Source organism: Camarhynchus parvulus, chromosome 4A (genome assembly GCF_901933205.1).
Source record: "Camarhynchus parvulus chromosome 4A, STF_HiC, whole genome shotgun sequence".
NCBI lineage: Eukaryota > Metazoa > Chordata > Aves > Passeriformes > Thraupidae > Camarhynchus > Camarhynchus parvulus.
In genome coordinates this window covers 4,862,833-4,877,795 of record NC_044600.1, presented here as the reverse complement: position 1 = coordinate 4,877,795, position 14,963 = coordinate 4,862,833, and the positions used below count along the sequence as shown (strand labels likewise).

General features: G+C 48.7%; 1 protein-coding gene across 1 annotated transcript; it reads right to left on the bottom strand.

Moving 5' to 3' along the window:
- Positions 1–11,754: 11,754 nt before the first annotated feature.
- Positions 11,755–12,636, bottom strand: LOC115914979 (syntaxin-1B-like). The gene has a single exon (XM_030967886.1). The coding sequence runs from the start codon at positions 12,634–12,636 to the stop codon at positions 11,755–11,757; it is 882 nt and encodes a 293-aa protein (XP_030823746.1).
- Positions 12,637–14,963: the final 2,327 nt, after the last annotated feature.

The following is a 14,963-nucleotide window of genomic DNA, read 5'->3' as shown; positions in this document are numbered from 1 at the left end:
AGCGTGGGGAGAAATGTTTGTTCTCCAGGGAAATCAATTCATCAATTGATAAAATTCACTGCACGGCACAACTGAGAGACTTCTCTCAGGAAAAACAGGGCAGACAAAGATTCTCCATCCTACAGGGGAGTTCCTTTCACTTGCTGGACAAAGTCCTGCAGGCTGGAGACCCTTGGAGGGTCCTCAACCTTCCTTCTCCAGTGGCACCATGGTGGCTGAATCCTGGTGCTGTCCCTCCTAACACCACAAATATTCCAGACTTTGGACAGATTTTCTGTTTCCTACAGGCTTGTGACTCATGATCTGCTGCCATTGAAGTGGCTGGGTTTAACCAGTGGCAGAAAGAGGAGATTCTACAAATGTGAATCCTCTGCTCCAGCTTCTGCATTTTATAAGTCACTTGATATTTTCCAGTTTAAATGACTCTAATAAATGTGGCTCGCTGGTCAATTTAGCAAGATGAGTGTTTCTAGTGAGGTCAGTGCAAGACAAATAAGCAGGTTTCAGTAAAATTACTCGTAACATTTCATAGAAATTATTAAAAAATCATAAATGAGTGTTGCTTCCCACTAATTGCCCATTTACAGCCATATTCCTATTGCTTCCTTCAGGAGTTGCACCAGTCAGACCTTTAAAAAATATACAAGGAGCTTAGAGAAGACATTTGTTACGATTGATTGGATGCAGATGTCTATAAAAAATGGAAAATGGGAAAAAGAGAGCAATATCTCTGAGTTTTTCTGGCTTTTATGGGCAGCAGAAGACCGGGCTGCCATCGTTCCTCTGCCTGAAGGCAAAGATTTCCATTACCAGTGAATCAGTCACATGGGCAGGGAAAGAGATAAAAATTGCTCCTTTGTACAATGTTCAGCTGAGGTAATTAATTGGGGATTGATTCAGGAGAAATCCAACTCATTTGAAGTCTATGGTGATAAAATCAGCACAGATGGGTTGGAGCAGGAGGAGCCCCAGCCTGGCAGGACACGGAGTGAGCTCTGGGTGTGGGAGCAGCCAGCCTGCCCCAAGTATTTCCAAAGCTGGGAATTTTCTGTTTAACTCTCAGGAGTGGCACTTCTGTCCCCATTTCAGCTCCATGGGGCTGCTCACACCTTGGAGGGCTGAGGCTGCAGCCTCGTGCCTGGTTCTGCTGGGATGGGACTTTTTAAAGCATGTAAATGTCATTATTCACAAACCACCTCCATAAGCCATGTCTTTCTTTCCATCCACACAGTTTTCCCTGCTCTGAAATGTGATCCAGTCAGGGCTCTGCTGTCACTGGGCAGTCCTGTCCCTATCCTTAGGGAAAAATTGGTGCCACCTACTCCTGGTTTTCCAGCCCAGCATCCCTGATTGCTGGATTACTCAGAGCATTACTGCTCTGTAATCTCAGCCTCCTCCCTCTCCTTCCTCTTCTCCATGCAGCTCTGCTGACCCTCTATTTGGGAATTCCTCAATTAACATGGTCCCTTTTTTCCTCTTCCAAGCCACCCAGGGCCGTGGCTTCACCAGCCTGAAATATTCCATTTAATTCCCACTTTTGATGCAATTATGGATCCAAAAATCTGCCAGGCAGAGCAGCATCCCTGCTGATGGTGATGAATGGAGCAGAACCAGCAGGATGTCAACCCCTGGATCCACCCCACTCATCTCCAGGACCAGGATGATTCTGGGATCTGCACACTCATTTGGAACCTGGAGCTGGAAAAGAGATAAAACCCAGGCAGTAAAGTCCTGCTGCAGAATTTAATATTTCCCCTGCCAGTTTTTAAGGTTTTGGTACAGAACAAGGCTTCTTAAACCTGTTATTCCATAATGAAGGGGGGGGTTTAAGCCTGTTATTCCATATTCCACTATTTTACTGGGCACACAGAGAACTGGACCAGAGCAGGAGTTTTTTGTCTTTTATGTACAGCAGAGCTTGCTTATTGTATTTTAGCTACATTAACTGCTCAAAGCAATTTTCAGTATTTCTAGTGAGTTAAATTAAAAAAATAATGAAGTTTCGTGCCTGCTCCCGGGGAAGCAGAGATGGAAATAATGAATCCACAAATATTCCACGTGCTCCATAAAATGGTGACGCAGCTCTGGAGCAGAGGAGGCAGCCAGGGCAAAACCTGGCACCAAAGTTCCTGTGGAATTTCCTCCTGAATTCCCTGAGCCCTCTGGATACCCAGGAGAACACCAGCCAGAGTGATCCTGACTCCTGTATTTGGTCTGCCTGATTATTCACTCAGGTATTTGGAATCCAATGGCTCTGAGCAGGTTTTACCAGGATGCAGGAATATCAGGTGTGGATAAAGGAAACTTTTTAGAAATCTGGTTTTTTTTGCCAAATCTTGGGAAAAACACATTAAAAGGAGAGCTCTTATATGTGTGTGATTCAGGCTGTTTCTGTGTAAGCAAAAAGAGCCTTTTTCTGGTTTAAATTTAATTTGGATATAATTTGAATTAGAAATTGTATAGAAAATGTAGAAAATCGACCTCTCAGTTAATCACAGTCCTTCCCCCAAATGCTACCAAACTAAAATGTAGCTGCTTCTGCAAGCAAAGGAGTGGTTTTGCAGCTCTCAGTAATAAAACAGCTCAGACAGAGCTAATGGCCTCTCTCCAGAGGCAGTGGAGTCATTCCTGCCCTCCAACTTTATAGATCCTTATTTTCATTAGGTTTTTATTTAATGAAAGAATAAAACCCACACACTCACACAGAGACAAAACCCCAGGAAAGTCTATTTTAAATAAGAAATCGATGTAATCTTGCACCACAACTCTTCTTCCCAAAAATCTGCTCAGAAGGATAAATTTCAGGTGGGACATTGTGGCTGTGAGCAATGCTGGCTAGAAGATATTTTTATTTATGAAATATTTTATTTTATTGTAGATTCATGGGTGCCATGCCACAGATTCCCACAAATCTCATGTCCCATCTGAGCTCTTACAGATGTGAATCCCTGGATGTGCTACAGCCCTGCATCCCTTATCAGGTTTACTTAACACCTTATCTCCTTCCCTGCCAGCAATAACACTAATTTTAATTTTAATTTTAATTTTAATTTTAATTTTAATTTTAATTTTAATTTTAATTTTAATTTTAATTTTAATTTTTTTTTCTTGGTGAGGTCCCAGGAGATGGGATTTTCCTGGACATCCTGGCATTGTCCATATGTTAATGTGGATGAATATTTCCTGATATTTGCCTGACATAAATCACCCCACGACCTGGAATTGCTTGGTAAGGGATGAATAAAATTCTTTTCTCTTACTTCCCTGGCTCTCAGCAGCAAGAGGAATGATTTGTGCACTTTGAGTTGGCCTCTAATCTCCTTTAATGGGCTCCCCTAATGGGAAATAAATAGATCAGGGTCAAACCCCTTGTCTGATGCTCACATGGACATAACACTGACAACACTCCAACAGGAAAGAATTTCCAACCCAACAGGTCCCAGGGAGCTCCTCCCTCTCGGATACCACAGCACAAAGGTGGTTTGGAGCTAAAAATAACCTTGGTTTGACCCAATGGTACAAAGTGATGAGGAAGCTTTAACCTATTGATCCAGGGCACAGCATCATGTGTGGAATGATCCCTGAGGGAGCTCCGGGGCTGGATGTGGAATTAAAGGAGCATTTACCACACTCACACGGAGCTCTGGAATTAAAGGAGCATTTACCACACTCACACGGAGCTCTGGAGCAATCTCTGCCTTCAAACGTGTTTTCCTTGGTGCCTGCATGAATTGTGCCCATTGTTTCCCTCCTAGGAAAAAGCAAAATGCTTTCCAGCACGGGAATTATTTGCCATTTTATGAATAAAATTATCCCATTGTATCCAGCAAAAGGGCATTTGCTCCAGTTCTCATCACTCCCAGTTCTCCCTCTCTCAGTGCAGTTTCACAGCACTACATCCCAGCTTTTTTCCCATTGTTAATGGAGAGGGGAAAACATCACAGCCAGGGTAAATCCCGACTCTGCCCTTCTGCAGCACAAACCCCATCCCAGAAACAAACCTACCACCAAAAAAAAAATCCCATTTTTGCCCTGTTTTGCTCCTGACACAAAGCTATTTTCCAAGAAAACAAGCAAATAGGGAGGAGAAGTATCCATTACAGACAGACTTTCCTGTTATGAAGGCTGGGAAAATATCCACCATGAGGAAAATTAACCTTTTTATTTTCCTTTTGCCTTCCTTAATGGTTCCCAAGTCACTCAAAGTTTTGAAGGCAAAAATTTCTTCCTAAGCAAAGCCTTGGACCATCCCAGTTCTGAGGGATGTTTATGGCCAAGCTATAAAGTGATGGTAATGGAAATGTTGGTAATCTTTAGCCACAATGATCCCAGCTGGCCTCTCTGATAATAAAATTATATAAAATGAGGATTTAAAAGGACTCTCTGATTCACCAGGGTTATCTGCAACTGAGTGGTGAAAGCAAGTTGGATTTTCAGCCCTGCTGTGCGTTTTGGGTTTTTTCTTCCCAGTTTTTATTTTTACCCAATGGCTGGAATGGTTTAAATTAGTGTTGTGGATGTTTTAAGATTGTATATTGTGAATATTTCAGTGGATATGAGTCTTTAATACTCTGCTCTTTCATATTCTGCTTAGTTCAGGAAATTTGAGAATTATGGTGCAGAAATGACACAAAAAACATTGTTCTATGGTGCACCAGCAAAACAACCAGCTGAAATTTCTCACCGTGCTGGCTGCACTCTTGCAATCAATTCAGCTTTGTACACATGCAAAAATGTTCCCTTTGGGAACGTGCTCGATATCCGATTTTCCCCGAGCCTCTGGAACACTGAAGGGATCAATAATGACCCAAACCAGCAAGCAGATGGATGTTTCCCTCCACAGCCCGTTCAAATGTTCCCGATTTTAAATTCTTTTGGCTAAACAAGTCAAAATGCTTTAAGATGCTGGGAAAAAAACCTTGGATCATCCCGTTCTGGAGCAGGGAACTCCCGGGTTTCCTGGGCAGAGCCACGAGCGCCTCGCTGCACAGCCTATGCTAATGAGCCTCATTATTGAATGATGAACAGCAACATTTAATTAGTGCAGCCATTAGCACACACCAAGCCCTTTAATTAGGCTGGGGGCTGTGGGAAGGAGCCGCTCCGGGCTGGGCTGAGCCGGAGGCTCCGCTCTGGACCGCGGGCAGGGGCAGAGCCGGGATGCGCCCGCGGGTTAATTACCCACGGCCAGGGTGTTAATTGGCACAGGGTGTTAATTGGCACAGGGATGGCTGCAGCTCCCCGGACACTGCCCGGGCTGGCCGTGACACCGCTGGGTGGGACAGGGATGGCGCAGCCGAGTTCCAGAGCGGGATCTCAGCCCTCCGTTCCCTGCTGGCAGAGCCGGCAGCATCCCTGCAAACCACCCACGGGCCTCGCTTCCTTCCCATCCCTGACGCTTTTCCTCCTCTAAAACGCATCCTCAGCCTTGCCCAGGTCTTTCCCTCTGGCAGGAGAGCCCACGGGCACGGTGCCATGGGCACACGGAGCCGGGAGAGGCTTGGCTGCAGCATCGCCCTCCTGCAGCATCCCCGGGACGTGTCTGATGAGGGATTCCCAGCTTTCCGCAGGGATCCATCTGCCGGCGCTGCTCCCGTGTGAGCCCACACATAAATAATTCCTTGTGTCCTCCCCGCTGGAGGCACAAATCCCTGGGACCCGCATGGCAGATGGGCTGGAGGAGCCTGAGCAGCGTCCCCGGAGCTGCCAAGGGGCTCCTTGTGCTGTCTCTGGGACACGGCTGTCGCTGGCTGGGAAAACCATGAAACGGTGGAAAAACGATGAAAAATTACGAAACTGCCAAACTGGGGTGGAATTACAGCTCAGAGTTTATCCCTGGAAGGATAAATGGATGCAGGGTGTGGACCCTGAGGTGGAGCTCTGCTGAAATTGCTGCTCAGGTTTTCTTTAACTCCAAAGCCTATGCTTGTACATCAGCCTGCCCCAAAACTGGCTGCCCCCAAAGCCAGGAGGGTTCACTGTCCAACAGTGAAAAGTATCCTGCATCTTTTTCAGTGTCTAACCCCCAAATTTAATCAGTTAATGAAATATTTCACTTACATCACTTTTCTCAAGATAGAGCTTTGAAATTGCTAAAGACTTTTATTGAAGCCTTTTCTAACTGAGAAATAACCATTTAAATAATAAAACAACAGGCCCAAATCACCCAAAAATACTTTAAGTAATGATATAAGTATGAAAAATAGATTGCAATGAATTTGGTGAGAAATGTCTGTGGTGGCTGGGTCCAAGCTCAAGCTTTGAGGTCTGTACCTCTTGTAACACTTCCCACCTACCTGGGACCAGTGTGTGCTGGGCTAGGTGACTTCACCCACCTTCTTCTCCTCCAGCTGGGTTATTTCCAACCTAAATGATTCCATGAGATGTTTCAAAGCCACTAAAACAAATGATAAATATCTGGCTTTATAACAAAATTGTATTTTGCAAGTTTGGAAACTTCAGTTTTTTTGTGGATCACATTTTCTTCTGGAACTTTGTGATTCTGCCTTTATTCATCAGAAATGCTTTAGTCATAATTTACCATTATTCTGTGGCTGCTTTATGGAGGAGAACCACATTGCTCTCCCCACTCCTTGCATCTGCCAGAAGAACAAAAAGCTGATCCTCTGCACCTGTCCCCAATTCACCAGCAGCTGAAACAAAATTCACTCACTCAACAAAGTGTCAGCAATGACTCAGTATGGAAATAAGAATGATTTCTTTTAAACTCCATTCTGAGGCAGCACAAGAGAGAGGGCCCATGTTCCACGGCAGAGCAGATCTGCTGGGTCACGTCCACAATCCTCTCCCAGAACTTCCTCAACAGCTCAGAGACAAAAGGACAAAATACTGATTTTCTGTCCTAGACTGAGGCACATCTGCTCCTGTCCCTATTTACATTTCTGAACGTTGACAAGGCATGGTTAAAATGCAAGAATATGGAGCAAAATTAGAGGAAGTGTTTCAGGTCCCAAGTTACAGCCAACCTGCACTTCAGTTTTCCCAATAACCACCAAATTGAATAGAAATTTCTTTAACAGACCCCCCCCCCAGAGGGATGATTTCCCAGAGACTGAGGTCTCCATCCCTGAAGGTTGTTCAGACTTGGCTGAGCAGAGCCCCAGCTGACCTGGGCTCATGGGATGCTGGACTGGATGAGCCCCACAGTCCCTCCAGTCACCCCAGCTGGGATTTGGATTTCCTGCAGCTGTTGTGGACAGAGCTGAATCCAAACCATTCCTATAAGCGTGGGTCAGGAATTCCATGGTCTTCCTGTGCTGCTGATGGTTTTCAGCCACCAAATCTTCCCTGTGAGGGTGGGATACCCTGGCACAGGTGCCCAGAGAAGCTGTGGCTGCCCCTGGATCCCTGGAAATGTCCAAGGGCAGGTTGGATGGGGCTTGGAGCACCCTGGGATAGGGGAACGTGTCCCCGGCAAGGGGGTGGGATGGGATTTAAGGTCCCTTCCAACCCAAACCATGCTGGGATTCTATATTGAAATAGTAAACCAGGAAACATTTCCGCTCTGAGGATGCTGGGGCAGGAACCATGGAAACTTCAAAAAATTCCTGTATGAAGCCTATGGATATCTGCTGCCCACCTTAACCAACCCAGCTCCCTGCTCCACTCGGATTATACAGCCACTAACTTCCAACAAAAGTTCGGCTTTCAGGTCTCCTATCTGCTCCCTGTTTTCAATAAAATCCTTTTTGTTGTGGTGAATAAACCTCATCCATTCCTCATGGCAGTGAACACAAGGAGTTTTTGCAGCTATTTAAAAAGTGCTAATTGCTTCTTTTGGAAAAAGTGCCTGAATGTTCCCGTTCCAGCACTGAACGAGCTGCATTTGTACGCTGCTCTCAAGATTGTTTATCTTCCCTGCTCCTCTCTTCCTAATATTCTCCACTTCAGTTATTCTGAAGCCTGTCAGGCTTCATATAAAAAGAAAATGAGTAAATGATTTAAAAAGGAGCTGGTTTAGAGTTGAGCTGAGTGTAAAGCAGTGAGTAAAACAGAGTTTTATTGCAGTTATGCCATCCTAGTGTGGAAAGGCATGGAAAGCCTTTGTACCCCCACCTCAGAGAGGCACTGACACGATTATTTCTCTTCCCATTTGAATAACATCAGAATTAAGTGCAGAAATATCCACCCTCTGAAGGATATGGCTTGGGGACAAAAAGGAGCAAAGGTTTTCACTGTGTCATCCAGAGAGCAGGAAGAGGATTGCTCTTGCAAACCACTCTGGAAAACCACACCTGGAAACAACTCTTCCAGTTTTCCCACTTCATGTTTGATTCACATCTCTGTTAAAAATGAAGACAAGTTAAAATTGATCTTTGTGGCCCAAATAATGATGCCAATTAATAGTTGTGATTTATGACATTGGTGCTCCTGTTTGGTGCCTTCTGCCCACGATTCCATCTGGAAGTCACCACCAATTTGCTCATTGTTGGCTGATGGCTCCAATGCTTTCTACAGGTCTCAGGTTTATTGCTGTGCTAATATTTGGGAAATAGGATTCACTGTTGAGGAACATGAGGGAAATGATGTCACTCAGCCACCGTAATTTTGTGAAAATAAAAAATACTGGGCCTTTCCTGGAGGACAGAGAGGCCACCTCCTTCTCCCATAAAACCAAGTGCCACAGGTTCTGTCTTGGAGACAGACTCCTGCAAGCCAGACAGAACATTTGAGCTGTAAAACAGCTCCTCATCACAAATGGCTCTGTGCCACTACAAACAGGAGGGAAAACTCTCCTTAAGGTGTATTTGATACAGCAAAGTTCAGCTTGACCCATTTGCTGGGCTTGAACAGTCAATTCTTTTGCCTCTCAGTGTTAATCCAGCCTGAAAAACTCTGTATTCCGAGTGAAACATTATCGAAGACTCCATGGAGATGATGTAGTGCACATGGACTGACAAAATCATTAAAACAAAGCCCCTTTTTCAGAGAAGCAGAAGTTGATCCAGGTCACAAAGCCCAGAGGTATAGATATGTTGTGTAAAGCCAAATTAAAAACATCCTGTGAAGGGAGGATTGCACCAGAACTCGAATTTAGGGCTGTTTAAAGCCTTGCTGATCACCGTGGGTGCAAAGGTGGCTCTGACCCCGTTTCCAGGCAAAGCCAGGGCAGTCACTGTCCCATCCCTGGGGGTGGCTCATCCCCGAGGCTCTGAGAGCTCCAGAAATGCAGATTGCCAGGGACAACATCCAGCTGTCCCCTGAACCTCACTTGGAGCCTTGCAAACAGCACTCAGGCACCAAATCATCCCTGAGAAGCTCTCCTTGATTCATCCTGCAGTGCCACTGTGGGATCCTGGCAGACTGTGACGTATCCATCATTCCCACAGCGTGATGGGAACATGGTGAGGATAAAAAATTGCCACAAATCCCTCTCCTTTCTCTCCCATCATGGAAGCTCTGCCGTCCCAGCCAGGAACAGCCCCTAAATCTGAGTCTCTGCTTGGAAAACACAAAGATTTGTGCAAACACGGCTTCAGGCTCCGGGAAACTGGAATTTCCAGTCTGAGCTGCCCAGGAGCGACAGGACAAGGGGAAATGGCTTCCCTCTGCCAGAGGGCAAGGTCAGTTGGGATAATGGGAAGGAATTCCTGGCTGTGAGGGGGGGAGGCCCTGGAATGGTGGTGGGAAGATCCACTCCAAGGGATGAAGTTTCTCCTCTTTTCCTCCTCCTTTAACTCCTCATGGATCCCTGTACACAATCAGGGTTGTTTTCCAGCTGATCCCACACTCAGGAGATCTCGTGGCTGCTGAAGCCCCACGGGCCCAGGACCATCCCCTCTGTGCTGGGCTCCAGGGGAGCTGTGCTCTATGAAATCCTCAGGGAACACGTCCTGGCTGAAGGCACTGCTGCTGACCCAGCTTTCCCCTGAGTTTTATAATGATAAATGAGAATGATCTCCTGAGCAGCAAAACCAGTCGGGCCAGACGCTGCCCAGCCACCCGAGAGGGCTCCAGGGAGGTTGTTTGCACGGAGCTGTGACACTGGGGCATGAAAGGAGGTTAAATATGTTTTATTGAGCTTGGATTTGCCACCTCCCAACCTCAGCAGGTTTATTTCCCTTCTCTTTGTATCCTGGGAGGCTGTAAATAACTTCAGTGCTTCCCAGGAGGTGGCTCTTGCAGCCACACAGTAAATGTGGGGTTGGATGTGGGATGCAAGGGCTGTTTCCAATGGTCTGGAAGTTGTGGGTTTGTTTGGTTTGTTTTGTTTTTTTATTAAAATTAAATAAAGGTGAACTTCCATTCATCAAAATTGGAATGAAAAAGGAATATTCATTTAGACCTCACAAGTGGAAAATAAAGGAGGAAGAGGGCAAAAGCAGAGACCACTCAACTTGGCTCCCAGAGCTCTCATAGGGATGGACATTCCTGATGTGGGGGTCTTCCAGGTCAACAGAAAATATGAATTTATCAGCCAGAAAATTAAGTTTTATACATTCCTAAGAATTTAACTCAATCAACACACTGAGAAGTTATTCAATTTCTGCTCTTCCTTAGCTTTGGGCTCCCTGCTGCAAAGAAATAACTCTCCACACTCAAGAGGTTATTGAGAAATTGTTTTATTAAAGCTCAGCCAGAAGATGAAAATAAATGTAAGGGTGGCTGAGAGCACTGGGATGAGCTGTCAGGACACAGCTTTCCACAAAGGCTCCCAAAAAACTTAATCAGGCCCAAGGCTTTAATTTGAGAGGTTTTGGGAAATTCAGGTGGTGATGTGGGGGCCAAATAAAAGGGCCACTCTAAGTTTCCAGCATTTCTAGCACATGTGGGATATTGGCTGGCTTGGCAATGTGCAGGCTGAAGTAAAAGCCTGTGGATTCCCAGAACAATTGTGCAATTCCTCTCCTGGTGTTGGAGCATGGGATGAGCCATGAGGAACACCCAGCCCAAAGCTGATCCACTGCCTGACAAACCAGCAGCAACCAAAATGCAACATGAATGCACCCAATAACCCCCAGGGAGAAGAAACTGGAGGAAGTGGGGAGAATCAGGATTGGGGTGTGGTGGAGGAGCCTTCATGCTGCTCCTTGGTGGCACCAAGCCATTGGGTCCCCTCACATGTAACCACAGACCTGCCAAAAACTTCAACAGGCTTTTTGCCCTCTCTCATTGAAACAGTAACAAAACCAAGAAATGTGACAGTTCTGAAGTCAGGTTTTGGAGTGTTAAAAGTGCTTTTCTTGGCTGGGTGCTGCAATGGAGGTCCATGGTCCCCATGGTGCCATCAAGGTGTGCAAGGTCCCTGTGCCATCGAGCAAGGTGTGCCTGATCCCTGTGCTCCACACAAGGTGTGCAGGGTCCCTGTGCCATCAGGAAAGGTGGTGACAGTCCTCGTGCCACTGTGCAAGAGGTTCCTGATTCTCATGCTTCCAGGTGAGGTGTGAATGGTTATTCCATCTCGGTGCAAGGTGCAACCGGTCCCTGTGCTGCCCTCCAAGGTGTGCATGGTCCCTGGGCCATCGGGAACGGTGTGCATGGTCCCCATGCTGCCATGTGAGGTGTGCATAGACCCTGCATCCCTGAGCAAGACGTGCATGGTCTCTGTGCCATCAAGGAAGGCGTGCATGGCCCTTACACCATTTTACAAGGTACGCACGGTTCTCGCACCATCATACAAGGTGTCCCCGCTGTTCCAGGAGCACCGGACATTCTCCCTCCCACCAGACACCGTTTCTCGCCCGGCACGGGGTGAACCCCCAAGCGCTGCTGCAATGTCCCCGCAGCCCCGGCTCAGCGCAGGCCCCGGCCGGGGCAGGGCAGGCAGGGGCAGCAGGAGCAGAGCCCGCGAGCCGCCCTCAGCAGGGCCGAGCGCCGCGACGGCCGCTGGTATTTGGCGGCTCTCTTCACGCCGCCGCCCGTCTGGGCCGCGTAGTCCAGGGTGCGCAGGACGTGCTGCTCCACGCTGTCGGCAGCGCCGTGCTGCTGGGCCAGCAGCTCCTCCAGCTGCACGAACAGCCCGCGCAGCTCCAGCAGCTGCGCCTCCAGCTCCATGAGCTGCCGCTGCCGCGCCTGGGCCAGGCCCAGGTGATGCTTGGCCTTGAGCTCCTCCAGGTCGCGGCCGACGATGCGAGGCCCCTGGGGGCTCTCGGCCAGCAGATCCACGTCCTGGGCGCCCAGGTTGATGCCCGCCAGCTCCGCCTGCCTCTGGATCTGCTCCTTCAGCCGGTGCCGGTAGCGGCTCTCCCGGGCGTAGTGGCGGGCGAGGACGGCGCCGTAGCGGCGCAGCAGCAGCCACAGCTGGGTCTGGCGGACGCGGGGCCCCGCTCGCCCCGAGCCCCCCACCGGGGCCGCCGGCGGCGCTCCCAGCCGGGGCTGCAGGGCCGCGGCCTGGCGGGCGAAGGCGGCCCGGGCCGCTCCGAGGCCGCTCTTCTCGCGGGCGATGCTCTCCTCCGAGGTGCAGCACAGCACCGACTGCTGCGTCCTGTCGATGCTCTCCGAGAGCTGCTCCAGCCGCTCCAGCGCCCGCCACAGCTCGGCCGCCTCCCGCAGCGCCCGGCCCACGGGGCTGGCGTCGTCCCTGACGAACGCGGGGTTGTCGAAGCTCAGGGAGTCGTCGTGCGGGTCCCCCTCGGCCGCCACTCGCTGCTGCAGCTCCGCCAGCCGGTCCCTCATGCTGCGCGGGGCTCCGGCACCGTCTGCGGGGACGTGTGAGGCTGCAGCTCCTGCGGGAGCGCTGCGAGCCGTCCCTGCTGGCACCAGAGCAAATATTGATGGAGGAGGGCAGGTCCTGCGTCAGGCCCGGGCCGGGCACCGCCGGCGGAGGGAAGGGCTCGTCCCGGGCACAGCGGGGGAAAGGCCCGGGCCGGGAGCGCTGCCAGCACCGCCCGCACCTGCGTCACGGGCCGGGCGCCAGCTCCTCACCTGATCCGCCGAGGCTCGGCACAAAGACGCTTTTATTCACCCAGGAACAAGGACACCCGGGAGTCCCGACAGACGGGGCACGGAGGGGGTGGCCCACCCGGCATCCCTGGCCTTCCAAACGGCTCCAGCCGGCTCCAAACTGCCAGCGGCCTCACAATGTGCCCAAACCCAGCTCCTGGATGTGCCAAATGAAGGACAAATGACACAGAGTCACTGACTCTGCCGGGCTGGCAGGGACCTGCAGGGATCACGGAGCCCAGCGCCTGGCCCTGCACAGCAGCATCCCCCAAAATCCCACCCTGGCCCTGAGGCGCTGTCCAAACACTCCTGCAGCTCGGGTCACGCCGTTCCTGTTGGGAACTGGACAGGGATGGAGGCAGAGCTTGGCCTCTCCCTGCTCCGCGGCTCGGGAAGGCTCCGGTGGTGACCGCACGGTGCCCGCGGTGTCACCGGCAGCGCCCTGCACGCCTGAGCATCGTGGGGGTGAATTCAAAAAGATGCTCTTGGGGTTTTCCGGGCTGGAAATGAGCGTCGGGATGACCCAGCTGTCCGACGCATCACTGCAAGGCAGTGTTGAGTCCACTCGCTGCTGAAATGCATAAAAATCACAGCTGAATTCTAAGACATCCATAAAAAATACCTTTAAAAAGGTACTTCTACAAAATGCATTTCCAAAGTGCATGGGGAAAATAGTTGTTTTCTATCACTCTGATATTTTATATAATGTATTTTATAATGTGCATTATCCCATATGACCTTAACATGATGATAATAAAGTATACAACAACTATGATATAATACCAATATAATATCAAATCAATAATATCAACACAGGGACAGCCAAGGGAGGTTTAGCAAAGGTCAGGCAGCTCTGAAGGGACTAGAATTCCTTCCCTCCAATGCCATCTGATGGATGTACATAAAGGGGGGCTCCAGCATCTCTGCAAAACAAGTTTAATTTTGTTCTCTGTAACCATCAATTAAAAAAAAAAAAGAAAAAAAAGAAAAAAGAGAAAAAGCCTTTTTGTCCCTGGGGTTTGGAGGATGAGTGTTGTGTTAAAATGGAGATATTCATTCCCATCAGAGAGGAAATGCCACTGGAATCAGCACAATAAAGTGAAATGTCAAATAAGTCAGCAGATTAATGAGGGGAAAAGTCAAAATAGAATGACAGAATCCCAGAATCATTAACGCTGGAAAAGGCCTCCCAGACCACTGAGTCCAACCTGTGCCCAATGCTCACCTTGTCCCCAGCCCAGAGCACTGAGTGCCACCTCCAGTCCTTCCTTGGACATCTCCATGGGCGAGGATTCCACCTCCCAGGGCAGGTCCTTCCAATGTCTGACCACCCTTTCCAGGAAGAAATTCCTGCTGAGAATTTTTATTCCATGTATTTATTGTCAGCACCTGCCCCTGGCCAAGCGCAGATCCCCCCCTCGGCAGCTCTACACAAACCCAGCCCCATCCACCCCCAAAATCCCTGTTTAAACAATGTTATCACTGCTATTTATCAAGGGCAAGAGCAGAGGAGTAATTCCTTGTTTCCCATGAAATATCCCTTAGGTAACAGGTACAACCTTCCCCTGGAGCTGTCACCCCCTGAACCCACCCCTGTCCCACAGTGGCCGAGGGACCTCGTCCAGAGCCTCCTCCTCCTCCCCTGCTTCTTTCATGGCATTTTTAGCCATTTCACAGCACTTTCAGGCATATTACCCTTCTTCCAAGAAATCATTAGCTACTTCTACCCTTTTTTCCCAGAAAAATGGGATTTTGGAGCCAGACTGGATGGTGATGGGGGTGAGGGTCTCCATCCCATCCTGCTCAAGACCTTCACAGTGTATAAAAGTTTCTCTATCCATTTATAAATAAAGTTTCTAAATCCAGTTTATAAAACTTCCAATTAAAACTATAAAATTAGCCAGTTACATCAGAAAGCAAATTTTTTTAACCTTAAAACCTCCATTCTACCTACCTTTTTTTTTATTTTTTACCTTCCAATGTATCAACTACTCAGGAAGCAATGCAAAACCAAAGTAACAGTTTCTCTTTTTATTTTTTTTTATTAAGACAATCCCACA

Bases quoted from the DNA above. Each gene is read 5' to 3' on its own strand.
- LOC115914979 (XM_030967886.1), bottom strand. From the start codon at position 12,636: ATGAGGGACCGGCTGGCGGAGCTGCAGCAGCGAGTGGCGGCCGAGGGG.